General features: G+C 40.4%; 1 protein-coding gene across 4 annotated transcripts in view; it reads left to right on the top strand.

Moving 5' to 3' along the window:
• MED13L (mediator complex subunit 13L) overlaps positions 1 to 13,295 on the top strand; it is a 299,254-nt gene extending 285,959 nt beyond the window's left edge. For 3 of the 4 annotated variants that reach the window (XM_027124681.1, XM_027124682.1, XM_027124683.1), the window contains 5 exons: positions 580 to 756; positions 2,352 to 2,509; positions 5,172 to 5,333; positions 7,603 to 7,715; positions 8,785 to 13,295. In XM_027124681.1, the coding sequence (XP_026980482.1) occupies positions 580 to 756; positions 2,352 to 2,509; positions 5,172 to 5,333; positions 7,603 to 7,715; positions 8,785 to 8,917 (743 nt within the window). In that variant the 3' untranslated portion in view covers positions 8,918 to 13,295. The remainder of the gene's footprint in view (positions 1 to 579; positions 757 to 2,351; positions 2,510 to 5,171; positions 5,334 to 7,602; positions 7,716 to 8,784) is intronic. The other variant, XM_027124680.1, reaches the window with a different exon arrangement.
• Positions 13,296 to 17,834: the final 4,539 nt, after the last annotated feature.

Raw genomic sequence — 17,834 nt, 5'->3', positions numbered from 1 at the left:
GGCCTGCTGGTCAGACCTTGGGTTAATTGTCACCTGCACCAGTTGGGCAAGTTACATCATTTCTTTGTGTTCTGTCCTCCTCATGAAATGGGGGTAGTAGTTCCTACCTCTGAGGTGTAGCTTTGATGATTGAATGATATGATATGAATAAAGAATTCAGTACAGAATCTGGCATGTAGTATGCATTCAATAAATACTAGTTGTAACAATTATTAGTTGAATGATACCATTTCTACAGAATTGCATGGTTTGGGGGAACAGTCCGTTATAAATTATTAGCAGTCACAGGAGGAAAGAAAGTTTTATTTTTAGAAATACTTCTTATTTAAGTAATTAAAACATATTTGGTTGACTCAATCCAATTTTTTCCTAACCTTGCCAGTGTGAAATGTGGCTTGAGTTATCATAGCTATCTGCTCTGAGTCCGTTTCTTGAAAATATTTAGACAAGTGGGCTCAACTGTAAATGTGTATCCATCATGGCAGTTGTGTCAGACTCACATCAATCCAGCTCGGGTCATTTCTGGAGTTGTTCACTGCTGCACAAAAGGCATTGATACATTTTTCCCCCCTTTTTAAGATGCTGTCACAATGGGCTCTGTTTTTGGCCGAAGTACTGCACTGAACATGCAGTCATCTCAACTTAACACCCCTCAAGATGCTTCTTGTACACACATCTTGGTGTTCCCAACATCGTCAACCATCCAAGTGGCTCCAGCCAACTATCCCAATGAAGATGGGTTTAGCCCCAACAATGGTGAGTGGAAGACCCTGTATGCATAGAGCGGCTCCGCTCCTTCAACAAGACACAGTGCTAGAGTAGAGTCGCCTGGCCGCTGCAGGTTCTTCTGTGTCGTAGTAAACAGCGTATGAAACGTGAAGAGGGAATTGAAGGTTTGAGAATCTTTTTGGTTTTGAAGATTTAATTTGCACTGTTGCCAAGACCAAATAAACACTTTCCTCTCTTGGGTAATTAACTTTCTCCTGTTTTTCATTAACGGCAAAAAAATAGTATCTGCTTGATAGTGTCCTGTACATGGGTGTCACTCTTTCAATAAAGATTTCTTGATCTGATTTGAAATGTATGAAGGCTGCTAGGCAGTATGAAGATAGCACCTGTCTTTAGCTGATCATTGGGAATCTAACTTGCTCTAAAACAACTCCTTATTTGATTAGTCTTGAAATTTTTTTCTAAGTAATTTATTTTTGGCTGTATTGGGTCTTCGTTGCTGCGCGGGCTTTCTCTAGCTGCGGCGAGCGGGGGTGGCTCTTCGTTGCGGTGCGCGGGCTTCTCCTTGCGGTGGCTTCTCTTGTTGTGGAGCACGGGCTCTAGGCACTTGGGCTTCGGTAGTTGTGGCATGCGGGCTCAGTAGTTGTGGCTCGTGGGCTCTAGAGTGCAGGCTCAGTAGTTGTGGCACCCGGGCTTAGTTGCTCTGTGGCATGTGGGATCTTCCTGGACCAGGGCTCCAACCCGTGTCCCCTGCATTGGCAGGTGGATTTTTAACCACTGCGCCACCAGTGAAGTCCCCTTATTTGATTATTCTTAATAGATTTTTATGGTTTGAATATCTTAAGGCATTTGTTAAGCAATGATTATTTATAAACTGTAAAATGTTCAATATTATGCAGCCGTTTGCATTGTGTTTTGAAGAATTTTTAGCAGCTACCAACATTTACTCCTGTTAAATGGGGAGGGTAAAGGGATACTGTCCTGCGTGTGTGTATATAGAAAACACACATAATATCACAGTGTAATAATAAATACAGAAAAAGGATCAGCAAAAATGTTCATGGTGATTGGGTTTCCCCTTTTATACTTTTCTTTCCAAATTTTCTGCTGTGCATGTACCTTACTTTTATGATATGGGAGAGAAGATTTCTTAACAAAAACATCATGCTTTGATCTGCTCGTATAATAGGCCTCCAGTTTGAGGGCAAGTTCACACTTATTAACATGCATTAATTCAGCCTTAAGTATTTTAGATGCTAATTGGATGCATAGATGGTGTCTGCTGTTTTCTTGGATGGTGTCAGTTTTAACTTTAATAATTAAATTGCTTCTTTAGCTGTTTTGCCTTCTTTTTATGTGCCTTTGGAGGCTATGCAGAGTGCAGAGTTTTACGTTCTTTATTTCTCCATTCTGTTAATACCTCACATTAGGAGATCACTGGAGAGAGTACAAAATGCAAGAATAATTTGCAGCACCTTGAACCCAGTGGGCACGCATTAAGCCTTACTAAGTTGTTAACAACACATGCCTGTAATAGTCATAGGCCAATAAACTGTGCATTGGTTTAAATTGGGGCTGTGGATTAGCTTTTTAATTTTTGTCCTTTTTTTCTCTCCCTCTAGATGACATGTTTGTTGACCTTCCATTCCCAGATGATATGGACAATGATATTGGCATATTAATGACTGGGAACCTCCATTCCTCTCCCAACTCCTCCCCAGTTCCCTCCCCAGGCTCTCCTTCTGGAATTGGTGTGGGCTCTCACTTCCAGCATAGTCGGGTAAGGACGACTTGAAATAGGTTGTTTAAAACCACCTCAGCCTTCAGGAAAATCCTCCAGAAGTGCTGTCGTCTTTTACTACACGCACCTTTCTCCCTGATGGTCTTGGTCCCTGGTACAAGAGGAGTAAGTGTGGGACAGCGACCCTGTAGTTCCATTTCGAACAAAGCAGGAATTCTAAAGAAATGTTATTATTATTCCTGATGAATGTGTTTAATCAGAATAGTCCCATTACAGCTGCAAGGGTTTTATGCAGTTACTGTGTTCTGAGCAAAAATTAATTTTGGTTGCTTGCTGCTTCCCAGTTATTTTTTAATTTTTTGCCAGAACAGTGGCTTTTCAGAGGCTAGTTCAATAACCCTGCTTATTTAACATTCAGAGTAACTGTGTTAATTGAATAACACATTGTTGATGGTTAACTAATTCGGAAAGGAGCTTAACTGGTCTTGGTTTAGGTCATGGCGCCTTTATTTAGGCGTGTTAGGTGTTCTCTGTGGCCAGCCTGCGGGAGTGGGAGGAGCCCACAGGAGGCTGAGTTTGGAGAAGTGCGCAGGTTAGTACCAGCATTATCAAGGGAAAAACAGGGCTTACAGCTGCTTTCACCTTTAAATATCCCAGGATATTGGAGGTGAAGTAGCAGACGATTGAGGCGTTAAAGGTTCTGCCATCAGCTCACGTTAAGTTTCTTTAAAAGCTAGGTGATTCATGCCTTATCACTGTATTACACTTTTTACTTAAAATGTTAAGAGATTGAGGGGTTAAGACACAGAAAAATAGCTATGTCTAATATCTTAAACTGGACAAGTATAAGCAACCTGCTTACACTCATTAGGCACAAAGATGTTCTTCGAGGACTCAGGTTTCTGTCAGGTGGGACTTTTATTGCCAGCCCTGAGTTCACTGAAGGACAGTCTAGAGAAAAGAAGATTGAAAACTTTAGTTTCAGAGAAGATGAAACCAGGGAAGGCCACCTCAGTAGACCGCCCTCATGTTACTGCCTGCCCCCTAATTCTCCCTTCTGCAAGGAAGGGATTGTAAATGTCTCTGTTTCCTCCAGTCATTTGCCAGTTAATGACAATTTATTGGTTCATTGGAGATTGTTGTGATGGGGACCAAAAACACAAATTTTACACGGGATAGTTTTAATTTAGGATTAACGTGAATTCTAGAGGCAAATAGCATTGCAGCTAAGAATGCATGCCCTGGAGCTTGATAAATATCGCTCTGAATTATAGCTGAACATCTTCCTAGCTTTGTGACTTTGGGCAAGCTTACTTTACCTTTCTCAGCCTTAGTTACCTTATCTGTGAAATGGAAATAATAGCAGCTACCTCCCAGTACTGGTTGTTATAATTTAGCTCCTCCGTTAACAAAGAATTGGTAACTGAAGTGTAGTGTTAGTTTTGTGAGAAACAGAGGCGTGCTTTATTTTCTCCCTGTGTTGGCACCTCAAGCCACTGAATGTCACACTTCAAACAGTACTATGCTGAAGCTGGTCAGGTGGCCTTTTCTAATCCTGAGCACCTGCAGCCAGGTGACCCTGAGAGGCTTTCGGCATTTCCTCGTTCCGAACCATTAAACATTCTTTGATATCCAGTTAAGAAATTACCACAGGAGAAAAAATTTGTTCAAGGTTGCAGTAAGTTTTTATTTTTTAACCAACTCAGAAATGATACAACTTGGTGTAGTAGTTGAGGATTTTTTTTTTCTTCCTTAAACAGAAGGCTTTTGAGAACAAATGGATGACTTATTATTGCTTTTGCATAAAAGGTACATTTTCAACTCTCGAAGCTAGCTAAGAGTCAAAGAAGGAAAATGTCAACTGCAGAAACGCCCAGTGGCTCTCACAGGAGTCCCTTATTACCGGGACTGCTGTAAATTGAAACAGGGCTTCTTCAGGAGCAGATCTCATGCTGCTGGCAGGTCAGATACCGGTGAAGTGTTAGAACGTTATTAACAGTGGACAGTCAGGTGTGCGTGTGTATTTTTGGTTGGTTGCTGGTGAAAGAGCATGTGGGTGTGGTGGTACCTTCAGCTGTCAGATTCCACTCTTTCCATTTTTAGTTTATTACCTAATAATGCCACGGAGCAGATTTTACATTCTGCAGAAAAGGAAACAGAGAAAAGAAACCTGTATTTACTTGGCTGATGTTGTTAGTTTTACTGGTACCTTCTTCCTGAGCCATAGTTTTCATCAGATATCTGTGTGTGCAGCAAAGACACTGCCTCCCCTGTTGACCTTTCTTGGTCAGTTGATATTTTGGTGTGAGATGCTGCCAGGAAGGGGATTAGTCACTACAGTGTGCAGGGAGAATTGATAAAAGGTTGGGTGAAGGTGGTCAAAAAGCACAAACTTCGAGTTATAAAATAAGTGTCCTGGGGATGTAATGTATGGTGATTTTAGTTAATAATACCATATTGTATATTTGAAAGTTACTGAGAGTAGATCGTAAAAGTTCTCATCAGAAGAAAAACAATTGTAACTCTGTATGGTGGTGGATGTTAACTAGACTTATTGTGGTGATTTTTTCCCACAGTTAGAATCATTATGTTGTACACCTGAAACTAATATGTCATATCAATTTCTTTTAAAAAGTTGGTTTTTAAAAAAGCTTTATTTGGTAATAAATGCTAATCATGCTTTTGGGACTTTGTTTTTCAGAGCCAGGGTGAGCGTCTTCTTTCTAGGGAAGCGCCTGAGGAGCTGAAACAGCAGCCTCTGGCCCTTGGGTATTTTGTATCGACTGCCAAAGCTGAGAATCTCCCCCAGTGGTTTTGGTCATCGTGTCCCCAGGCTCAGAACCAGTGTCCCCTCTTCCTCAAGGTTGGTTTGGTGTTGTATTTGAAGTTGGGGCGTGAGTGACTTATGCTCAAAATCAGTCTTCGTTAGAATTTGCCTTGGGCACCGTCGTCTTATTCTGCTCCCCGACTCGCTCACATCTACTTAAGAGTCTGAGGGTATGTTAATTACAGGTAGAGGTGAAGAGCAGAATTTAGGAGAGGAGCCCAAAACCATGTCACAAAGAAATGAATGACATTCACCCAAGGAGGAGACTTCCCGCGGCCCAAAGGACACATCTAGGGTGGCCACGTGTTTGTGTATAAGGCACTGCGGTCAGGGAAGTTATGCCGGGGGGATGATGAAGACTAGTTGTCCTCTTCCTCCACTGCCACAGGCAGTCAGCGTTCCTTTTTAGAGTAGGGCAGGAGTCAGCTAAAAAATTCCATGTTTCTGCTTGCGCCTTCCTGTATATTTCTTGGAAATTTTTAATCCAAATTAAGAGTTAAAAACAAAACATCTGTCACTTCCAGTTTGGATGAGAGAACCTAGAATGAAATCCATGGATTGCCAAAAAGCCAACGGTTTGACAATACACTGTATTGGCAGAGCTGTGGGGAGCTGGCCCTGGTACGGTGGGAAGGCCAAGTATTATAACCCTGCACATTTCCCTTTGGATGCAGAAGTCCCACTACAGAGTAATCACTAAGATACACACACGTACACATACATACACACACACACAAATCTGGAAGGTTAAAACCAAAAACAATTGAAGTAATTTTCTTTTCCTGATGACTTTAACATAGTATTATGAAATCAAAGATTTATATAAAAATCCTGCAATCTCTCAATTAGAATTACTAGTCTGAACCTAGATTTATCTTTTCTTCTCTGAAAAGTATACACATTCTTTAGCTCTGTTTACTGAAAAGGCTCAGGAGCCATGATAGCCTAGCAGCAATAAACAGCTTTATTGACACAATTATGGTTTCTCAATACTGTTTATCATTCAAAAGAACCAGAGTTCTTTGAGGAAATGACTGATTCCAGGGCTAAAGTAAGAAATATTCGAGGTGTACCTGAGACATCCTGTCATGCCTAAAAAGCAAGGAAGCTACCAAAGATTATTAGAGTCTTATCAAAGGACCCAGTAGCCAACTTGGAGGTGTTCCCATTGCCCAGGGATGGGATGATTTAGTCATTAAAATGAACAATGGTGGCAGTAGATTGACATCAATCTATGGGTTCATAGTTGTGCTGAAAAACAAAACATTTGTAAGTCACCTTTTGAAGCTGCCAGAACAGCAGCTCATTAATCAGAAAATTGAAAAGTAAGGAGAATCAAGCATTTATATCGCCTCTTCTTTTTTTTTTTTTTTTTTGCGGTACGCGGGCCTCTCACTGTTGTGGCCTCTCCCGTTGCGGAGCACAGGCTCAGAGGCCATGGCTCACGGGCCCAGCCGCTCCGCGGCATGTGGGATCTTCCCAGACCAGGGCATGAACCCATGTCCCCTGCATCGGCAGGCGGACTCTCAACCACTGCACCACCAGGGAAGCCCATATATTGCGTCCTCTTATATTTTACAATTAATAAAGTAAAACTATACTAAAACTGTTAAGTTAAAAATTGATGGGGAACTTTATAGTAGATGGACTGTGCTGGTACTTGCTGGATCCAGGGATCTGTCATATTCTGATGACAGCAGACATCAGGAGCCTTTGGATGTGATGCTGTAAGAAGAGCACAGAACCGGTTATGAAGTACGGGGATCAGGATAGAAGACTACCACAACAACACAGTCAGCCACATCCCGACTGTGGAGCCTTCTACAGATTAAAACCTGAAGAGGGGGCTTCCCTGGTGGTGCAGTGGTTGAGAGTCCACCTGCCGATGCAGGGGACGCGGGTTGGTGCTCTGGTCTGGGAAGATCCCACATGCCGCGGAGCAGATGGGCCCGTGAGCCATGGCCGCTGAGCCTGCGCGTCCGGAGCCTGTGCTCCGCACGGAGAGGCCACAACAGTGAGAGGCCCGCGTACCGCAAAAAACAAAACAAAACAAAAAAAACCTGAAGAGGGACACTAATTATTTTCAGTCCATTTGCAAAGCTAGCTTTTTTTTTTTTCCCTCTGCCCTGGGATATGGAGTTATTTGGGATCACATTGGGGTTACTGAGCAGCTTAAATTCATGGACTTAGAATAGAAGCCCTGACTACAATGGACTTTAGAGCATCTCCTTCTGGTAGACGTGGCCTTATTTCTGCCCCATGGTTGATTAGACCAGGAAGGTAACTGTCTTTGTTCTTTCACCAGGCTTCGCTACATCACCACATTTCTGTAGCACAGACGGACGAACTTCTCCCTGCCAGGAATTCTCAGCGGGTTCCACATCCTCTTGACTCCAAAACCACGTCTGATGTTTTAAGGTAGATTCAGACCTAGGCAACATAGCAGTACAGTTTGAAATGATATACTTTACTCTTGTTTTTCCAAGGTGTTTTAATTCAAGTGTGGTATTTGTGGAAGAGGTGCTACCTCTTGTGCAGTGGAGCACTGTCTGATGAGCCAGTGAGAGCCACATCCCCCCGCAATACCTGCACAGGACAGACAGTGTAGCATACTTTGTTAAATCCGGTAGTTATGTGCAAGTACAACTGCCCTTTTTTCCCATTCAGAGGAGGCATTTCATGGTGATGAAAATAGATCAGAATAAGGGGGTGGATAGTTAGAAGACAAAGTCTGGAACTTAAAGCACTTGACTTTGGAAACATTTTCTGCCCTCCCTGACATAGATTATGTAAATAAAGTTAAGTAAAACATAAATTCCATAGCTGGGAAATACCTCCCAGATTTGTCTTGTACTTTAGCAGGCTGTAAACATTCCTCATGTACCTTGAGAAAATATGCAAGCTCTTCCTAATGTTTTCTAACTCTTAAATGATTTGGAAATTATAGTTAAAGCAAGAACCTACCTAATCTACATGATTTTGGCTTCCAGGGCCTCTAGAGCAACCCTGTCCAATAGAAGTATAATGTGAGTCACATATAATTACTAGTTTAATGTGGCTACTAGAAAAGTTTTAAAAAGAAATCAGTGAAGTTAATTTTAGTAATAACTTTATCGGTTATATAAAAACATGTGATAACGATGTCAAAATATAAAAAATAGTATCATTTGAACAGTAATCAATATAAAAATATTCATGAGCTGTTTTCCATGCTTTTTTAAATACTAAGTCTTTGAAATCCCGGTGCCTGTTCTCTATGTACAGCATATCTGAGTTCACGGAGTTGGGGGCCGGTGGCTGCCATATTGGACAGTGCAGATCTAGAAGGAAGGGGGGACATGAGGAAACGAACTCTGGGAAAGAGCTTGGGGCAACTTATGAAATGATATTAGGCCTTCTTCCTGCTGACACTGGCACGTTAGAACTTTCAGACCAGCCTTAACTTCTGTCGTGCCTGATGCCCTGACCCGTGTGTTCTCTCCGGCAGGTTTGTTTTGGAGCAGTACAACGCTCTGTCCTGGCTCACGTGCAATCCGGCCACCCAGGACCGTACCTCCTGCCTTCCCGTCCACTTTGTGGTGCTCACTCAGTTGTACAACGCCATCATGAATATACTCTAATTGGAAAAGCACTTGTTCTCTCTGGCTCAGTTCCTTCTCCCCGCAACCTCAGTCCAAGGAACCTGCTACACTCTTCAAATACCCTACTCCCTCCTCCTGAGACCACTCTGCACAGTCCTGCACTGTGATTACTTCTCAGCAGGCACATGTCATTTCTGCAGTGTTCATTACCAGAGTGACTCACAGACACTTCTCTCATGGACCTGGAAACTTCCATAAGCAGTGACTTTCAGCCAGTGTTATGGTGTGTGCGGCCCCAAACCACTGGGCCACAGGAAGTTTTTTGTTGTTGGTTTTCAAGAGGGAACCAGAAGAGACAGTATCCTTTTGCACAAGAGTCTGTGTTTTCAGCCTCTGTTTAATAAGGGCAATTCAGCCCTCTGGATGAAATCCTCTAGTTATTGGTGTATGGCCTGTGGGTTACCTGAACTCCATAATCTGGGACTTTTGAGAAACAAGAACCAGCTCAAGTACATGATTTCATAATGGGGTTTCTGTCTCCCTAGTGCTCCCATCTAGATTGGCATGAGTGCTTTGGTTGACTTTATACCTGTGTGTAGATACAAAAGGTCTGGAGACATCTTCATTTTGTTTATTTATTTTAGGTTGTTTTGTCATATGGTTTTTGTGACTTACTTTTAATTTTTTTAATTCGCAAGGACCAGGTACAGTAGCTGAAACCCAACTCAGATCCACCATAGGATTCTTTGACTACATACCTCTGTCCTAGAAGCCAGAAAAGGAGTGAAAACAAATCGGGGAGATCCTGCTTACAAGTAATATATTCAACACCACCCAGCAGTAGGTTTTGTTGAGAATAAACTGGGTAAACATTCTGCCATATTCCTTATTAAAAGTGGCCAGCGTTTCCTGAAGGACAACATTTTTATACAGAAGGCAGTCAAGCTCAACCCAGAGCCATGGAGGCAAGTACCTTCACTAGTTTTATATAGTCACAATGGAAATATATTTTCTAGTGAATTCTTACTGAAAGCCAGGTCTCTCCTCTCATTAGATCAAAAGGGACTCATGTATATATCACAATCGAAAGTGTTTGCTCATAAAATCAGTTATAAATATGGTAAATTTTTTCTGGACCATAGGAATATTATTTCAAAGAAATATTCAACTTAACCATTAAATTAGTACTTGAAGTTGAGCCTTCGTGGTGGGACTTTTTTTAAAAAAACATGCCTTTTTAAATCATTAAGGCTAATTGAAGTATTTTATCCAGGCCCGAGAGGGTTGTCTTTAGGACTCCATTTCTACCCCTACCTTGCTGTGCGTTTCTGTCTGAGGGCAGTGGGCGTGGGCTTGCCTCCCATGAGCCGCTCTGGTCAGGCTGTTGAGCTCTAGTCACCTGTGGAGAGAATCATGCAAATTTTAAAAGTTCTTCCAAGAGACTTCCATATTCTGGTTATTAACAAAAAAAGGAAAAATGTAATAACTGATATGATTTTGTAAAAGTATTTTTCTTGAAATAATCTAACGTTTAAAACATATTAAAAAAAAAGTTGTGTGGTGGGAATGTGAAAGCAGAGAAGTAACTTGTAAATGGATAATTTTGTTCTCTGTACCACCAATTGGGGGGGAGGGGTCGACTTTCGCAGTGTATAGGTTAAAAAAATCTGATATATCAAACCATTTGTATCTAATGTGTACAGTGTAAAATTGACTTTAAAAATATTGCAGTGCTATTTTTTCTTAATCAGAAAGGAAAAATTCTCAAGGCCTTTTGAAGAGCATAAGATGATGAAGATTGTAAACTTGTATAAAACTATCTTGGTGAGAAGACAAATTGTAAAGTAGATATTTGTAATCTTTTACCACTTTGGGGTTGCTTTTTTTCCCAGAATTCATCAGAACTTTGAATTTTTTTTTTTTTAAATGGGCTGTTTTTAATGCAGGGGCTTTTCTTCCCTAGAAACCCAATTCTCAGCAAAAAAAAAAGAAAAAAAATACAAAAAACAAAAAAACCCCTACAAAAATTAAAAAAAAAAAAAGGCAGCAAAGGGTAGTTTTCATCTGGTGTCTTTTATTTAAGTTTTTTAAGTTAAGAAAAGCTGGTGACATATTTATACGTTTTTGTGCAAAAATAAATGAATGGCAATAGATTTTAAAAAAATCTTATTATGTACTTCTGTGTGAAAAAGTCTGTATAATATTTCCCTTAAATATGCATTATTTTACTTGTGAGTTTTTTACTGAATTAATCTGAAATGTACAAGCCCTGGATTTGCTACAGAGTGAGAACTTATTTTATTTTTTTTTTATTTTTAATTTTGGAAATTCTGCAGAAATCAGAACTCTTACCATGGTTTGAACTAAAGAGGGGAAATGGGGGAGGGGAGAGGGGTGGGATTGTCCAGCATGCTTGTATGTATATTTCAGAACCTTTTTTAAATGTAAAAGCTGTACATTTCTGGGAAGTTCTGAATTTCTTTTGTTTCCTTTTTTTCCTTCAAGCATTTTGCAGTGAGCTTCTTTTATATATAGCAAACAATTTGAAAGAATACAAAAATATGTGAAGTTCATTTAAAAAAACTACAGTATAGCGCTGGTACAGTACACTAAAAGACTTTGATAAAAAGAAACAATACTAAAAGGCCTCCATTTTAAATGTCATTCATATATACCTTGTGAATGAGAGCTATATACTTTTACACACTTTTTTAGAGGAATAAATTATTGAATTACTGAAACGTTGAGTGGCTTTTTTCCCCTTCCATCCTGCTTTTGTAATGGGAGTGATCTACGCCTATTCAAAAGGTGTTAAGTATTATGAACAGTCCTTGACCAGCAGCCAGGCTCTACATTCCAGCGTAAAGTTTTACTCCCCTGATCAGCACATCTCATAGCTGTTCTCAGACGGTTTTCACATATTCCAGGATACAAGGGCATTCCTGGATCAGTTTTAGCGTGCACACACACACACACACGCACACACACACGCACACACACACACACACAGAGCATTGGATTTGGAGCTCTGGTGTTTAGTTCCTTAACTGTTCTGAGTAGGTCACATCTAACGGTGATCACACGTGTAACAGTGAGCTACTTGTCTCCTAGCTCTTAAGATTGCGGTCAATACTAGAACAGTTTACAAGTCTGTTTTCTACTTGCTTTCTCTTCACGGTCTCAGCCAGTTTCTTTTTGATGTTCCTTAAAAAGAACAGTTCCATCGCTTTGCTGTTTTCCCAGTTCACAGCCTGGTGACAGTAGTATGCCATCTAACACACACACAAGCAAGGCGCTCATTGACTGCATGGCACCCGCTACGTTGTTCTCTTCTCCTTGGGTCCATTCCGTAGGAAAAACCCCTGTGGGGGCAGAAGCTCTCGCTAAAACAGTAAACAGGACCTGGCAGAACCTACTGTCGAAATTTGAATACATTGAAAGATCTTGTCTTTAATCTTCCTCCAACTCTTTGGCAGTATACATTGTTCTGAATCTAACGATAAAGTGTTGAGACTACTCAGCCTCAGTTATTTCATCTGCAAATGAGGGATGAGGGCAATTCCATGAGAAATGCTTTGCAGACTAAAAAGCTGTGTCCATGTTATTATAGTTGTACTATTGAAGAGGCCTGAGAAAAGTGAGGCCACTTTTCTGTCAACAGATAATATCGGTCTCTGTCTCATCCAGTTGCACTGCCTTATGCATAGTTCACAGCACTCTTGGTAACGCTGCCTGCCCAAAGCATTAAAGAACCACACATTTCCTAGATCCTATGTGATCAGGTCAGTCCGATGATTCCTGTGCCCCGTAAAAATCAGAATTAGGTGGTATTTTTCCAACCAATTGATCTACTTGGGTTCTGTGCTCATACAGCGGATGGCACTTTATCCAACAATCAATGAATATGGGTTTTATGCTATAGGAACTTCGTTTTCATAGCCACTATTTGCTGTACCAATTCAGCAATACTAGCTGAATCTCCTTGAGATAGGAAAAATTGTCAAATGCATTGAAACATTTTGCAAATTAGATGTAGGTAAATCTGACCTGTCACTCAAGAACCATCTGCCGCTAGCCGTTTGCGCTGCTCAGATTCTGCTTAACACCAGTTCATCCCCTCCAAGGATGCCATCAAATAGTTTTATGTTCCTGCTATTCGAGAAGTCACAGGGCCAGGAATTTGTCCCCAACTGGTGTCAAAGAGCGAATAAAAATCTTATAAAAAGTGCAGTTTGTCCATAGGAGTTTTTAAAGACAGACTTTTCATAAGACTTAGTGCCTAAGCGTGAGAGCCACATAACTGAAAACAGCCTTTGCCGCTTGTCATTTCTTTCTCTTCTGAATTCGCCACTTGCTAAAATCCTATCAAGAGGCAATTTGAATGTATTACCAGTAAAATTTTTATCTTGGTGTTAAATGATTCGCTTGTTTATATCCCCTTGACAAAAATGTCACTTTAACAGTAATTATTTCATGTCATTAATACCTAATGAGACGCCATTAGAAAATTCTGTGGTGCCAGGTAATACGTGGTTGCAGCAGTTGCCCTGGGCATCTTACTCTGCTGGGAACCAGATTTACCAGTCTCCCACCACTTAACTTGAAATTCTCAGGTCAACTTTATTAAAGATTTTTTGGCACTTAACTGCTTCTGGTTAGAACTCCAAAGTAATGAAGCAGGTAAGAAATAGTTGATGAGGAAGAAGACTTGGACAAGACTAAAAGTATTGAATTTTCTCTGCAAAGGTTATTTCCTCAATGAGCATTAGTTACCAGGGAAGATGCAGACAGACACTGGGGTCAGCCTCACTTTTTCCTTTAAGCAGGGAAGTGAGAAAAGCCTGTTTTATCTTAATAATCTAAAAACTGTGTGTGTACGGGCTATGACTCAGTGCTCTGTTCAGATGTAGGAATCAAAGCAGGTCTGCTGCAGAGTGCTTAAAATCACCCACATCTCAGAACAGGCAAACACGTTGAAATCAGCAGCCCCTTTCAGCATTTCTCTGGCTGTTGCTATTTTATGCCTTCATTGCCTTACTAGCAAATTAGGCAGGTTTCAATCTACCAGTTTCATAAAACCACATGATATTCAGGAAAATTGGCCCCGCAAGAGCTAAGATGAGAGGGCTGACACAAGGAGATGTTTGCTATGGGAGTAATCAATTTAATTTAACGTGTAAGATAGTAATTGTCTTATTTCATTTGAGCTTGAGCATTTTCAGTAAGCATTTACAAGTAGCCCCTCTTACTTAAATCTTACTCCGTTCACTTAGAGGCTTGGCTTCATGTAGCTCTTATTAACGTATATGCATTATTTAATACGTAAATAATTTCCTGTCTGCTTCCTTTAAGTATGTGATTTTTAATTGTAGAAGAGAATGTTTATACAGTTATACATGCACACACCAATATTTTTTTTCCCTGTTGATCTCTCTTATATCACCACAAAGCTTAGGAATTTATCTCCTTATCAGGTCTAGAGATCAAGGTCATTTTTGTTTCACAGGATGAACTAATGACCTTCCAGTCATTTCTGTGACATGGGAGAGTTTACCTTACCTGACTTATAGATTGGGCTGACTATATATACCGCACTGAGAGTAGGCACCCAGGAAATGTTTGTGGAAAGAGTGGAGTGCACATCAATAATCTGAAATTTACCAGCAAATTCATCCCATTCTGCTGCTTTTTGGAGGAGCAGAAAATATATATTTTATATACTAGAAAATATAAGAATTTCTTTTATTTTTCTGTTGCTGATTTAGGTTTTCTATTTCTTATGTCAATTTTGGTAATTTGGATTTTTACAGGGGAAAAAAAATTGAGTTTGTCAACATATTACTATGCAATTGTGTAGAGTATTCCCTTAATTCCGAACCTATTGTTTTTGGTAACGTATGCTCCTCCTCATTTCTAACTGTTTATGCATTTTTTTCCCTTCTCCATGGATTATTCTAACAGTTGCTGCTTTTTAGTTTTGTTTGATTTTTCCAAAGAAACAGCTCATGCATTTAACAATTCTGCTGTTTTTATCCTGGCTTTTAATCTTGTTCCTTTTCCTAGTTTCCTTGAGGGTTTTGTTTTAGTTTCCTTGACTTTTAATTGCCTGCTTAGTTAATTTATTTTCCGTTTTTATGATACAGGCATTTATAGCCCGGGGGCTTTTGGATGTGTGTGGCCCTCCTCAAATTATATGCAAAATTCTTTGTATTTGCATTTTTTCTAGGGAGGGGATCTATTGTATCAGATTCTCAGAGGTATCTGATCCTAAAAGAGATAAAAATTACTGCTCTGGGACTATGTTAAAGCTGATTGCATCCTACAAGTTTTGATGTTTAATGTTTTCATTTTTATTTTTAGACTCAGTGTTTTATTTCTTTTTTGATCTGCCCTTTTTTTAATAAAGGAAAGTTCTCTTTGGATTTCAAGTCTCTTGGACTGTAATTTTCTCTTACTACACATAATCTAGTATTGATTGGGTTTCACAAACAGTCTCCAAAGCCTTTAAAGCAAGGTGTATCCATTTCCTAGTGCTGTCCAACAGAAATATAATGTGAGCCATATAAATGTTATTTTATATTTTCTAGTAGCCACATTAAAAATGTGAAGACAACAGGTGAAATTAATATTTGTATTAATCCCATACATATATTTTCATGTTTTAACATGAAATATAGAAGTTATCGGTGAGATATTTAGCATTTTTGCAATGTCTTCAACATCGAATATTTATTTCATGTTTACAGTGTATCTAAATTTGGATGCTAAATTTTCCGTGGTTAAGGCAAAATGTAGTTGTACCAAAACAAGTTGGATTTAACAGAAAAACATTGTATACTGCTTCTGGTTTTAAATTTAAAATTTTTTTTAATTAACTTGTCCCTGATAATTTTTTTTTATAAATTTATTTATCTTTTATTTATTTATTTTTGGTTGTGTTGGGTCTTTGTTGCTGCGCACGGGCTTTCTTTAGTTGCGGTGAGTGGGGGCTACTCTTCCTTGCGGTGCGCAGGCTTCTCATTGCGGTGGCTTCTCTTGTTGCGGAGCATGGGCTCTAGGCGCGCGGGCTCAGTAGTTGTGGCTCATGGACTTAGTTGCTCCGCAGCATGTGGGATCTTCCCAGACAGGGCTTGAACCCATGTCCCCTGCATTGGCAGGCGGATTCTTAACCACTGCACCACCAGCGAAGTCCCTTAAATTTAAATTTTAATGAAAATTTTAAAAAATTTAAAAATTAGTTCCCTCAGCCATGCTCGTCACGTTTCCAAGTGTTCAACAGCCAGCCACACACTAACCTGCTGGACAGGGCAGTGCCAGCCTGTAAGATTTGAGATGGATTAATTCTGCCTCAAGTATATTTTCCATATCTTCTGTCTGGATCTCAACTCTGTCTCAGGCAGACAGGAGTCAAAATTTCCCACTGTGATTTTGGCTGTCCTTTTTCCTTTTGCCCTACATTATTGCTGCATAAAGGTTTATGATGTATCTCTGTATAATGACTATTCTGCATATATTTTTTGCTTTAAATTATCCTTTGATATGGATATTACCACCCCTATTTCTTTTTATTTTTTTTGACTGTGTTGCGTCTTCATTACTGCGCACAAGCTTTTCTCTCTAGTTGCGGTGAGCAGGGCTACTCTTCATTGCAGCACAAGGGCTTCTCATTGCAGTGGCTTCTCGTTGCAGAGCACGGGCTGTAGGCATGTGGGCTTCAGTTGTTTTAGCGTGCGGGCTCAGTAGTTGTGGCACACGGGCTTAGTTGCTCTGCTGCATGTGGGATATTCCCCAATCAGGGATCAAACCTGTGTCCCCTGCATTGGCAGGCAGATTCTTAACCATTGCGCCACCAGGGAAGTCCCCCCTATTTCCTTTAATTAAAATTCTGGTGTTATATCTTTGACCAACTATTTATTTCCAAACTGTCATTTTGTGTTAGTTGTTCTTCATACGAATCATTGCGTTTCATTGTCCCATAGAATTATAATCTCCTTTCAATAGGATAATTTTTACCATTTGCATTTCCTGTTCTGTGTTACCCTTTGACTTATCAGCCAGTTCTTACAAATGCACGTATATATTTATTTGCTTCCTTTTACTTTTCAATTTTGTCTTTTTGTGTATGAAGTCTGCTTTTATCTTTCAAACATTTTGGAAAGAAACCTTCATTTTCAATTAGTGATTACCTTACAACAGTCCACAAACATTCACAATGCACTTATTGCTCTACAAGTACCCATTCTAATGAAAAAAAAAAATCCTCTCATCCATCAGTCCCACCTCCACCTCCATCCTATTCTCTCAAGACTCACTCGGCTGTGTTCATTTCCTAGGCCCCGGGGAAATCTGTGAATCAGAGCAGAATTTTTGCTCATCTCTGTCCTCCTTTTCCTTGGATGCTGCCCTTCAGTCTTGAGTAGCTCCCTTAGTTTCAGGCTTCCCTCCCTAAGAAATGCAGAAGCCACTTCACACCGGAACATTTTTTACCATCAGGTTCCCTCAGTCCCTGTCATACAGAACCATACACAGAACCATAACATATCTGCAGAATGAATCTGTTGATTCTGTCAACAGATACCCTGTGCCTCTAAGGTGCCAGCCCTGTGCTAGCGAATGAAGAGATACCCCACCCGTATCCTGAGGGTCAAGGAGGCCAGTGTCCGTGAAACAGTGGTCCCGCCTCTGAAGGAGCCCCAAAAAGGAGCACGCTTCCCAGCCCAGCCTGGGCAATGAGTAACCCCCATGCCTGTCTTCAATTTCAAGTCTTCTCGGCTCTGTCCCCAACCAGTTTCCGTCAGAGTGCCTCTGTCATAGGGCGGAAGTATTCCTCGTCCAGTTCTGTCACCACAGTTGAGCCGTACAGCACTCTGAGCTCCTCTCTTGCTGACACCCTCAATTCCTTACCCCGATGATTTCTTTTTAATTGAACTATAGTTGATTAACAATGTTGTGCTAG

This window comes from Aethalodelphis obliquidens, unplaced genomic scaffold (assembly GCF_003676395.1).
Source record: "Aethalodelphis obliquidens isolate GAN/ISIS:26980383/991018 unplaced genomic scaffold, ASM367639v1 scaffold28, whole genome shotgun sequence".
In the NCBI taxonomy this organism is placed as follows: Eukaryota; Metazoa; Chordata; class Mammalia; order Artiodactyla; family Delphinidae; genus Aethalodelphis; species Aethalodelphis obliquidens.
Note: the sequence above shows the minus strand (reverse complement) of the source record. Positions and strands in the feature narration are given on the sequence as shown.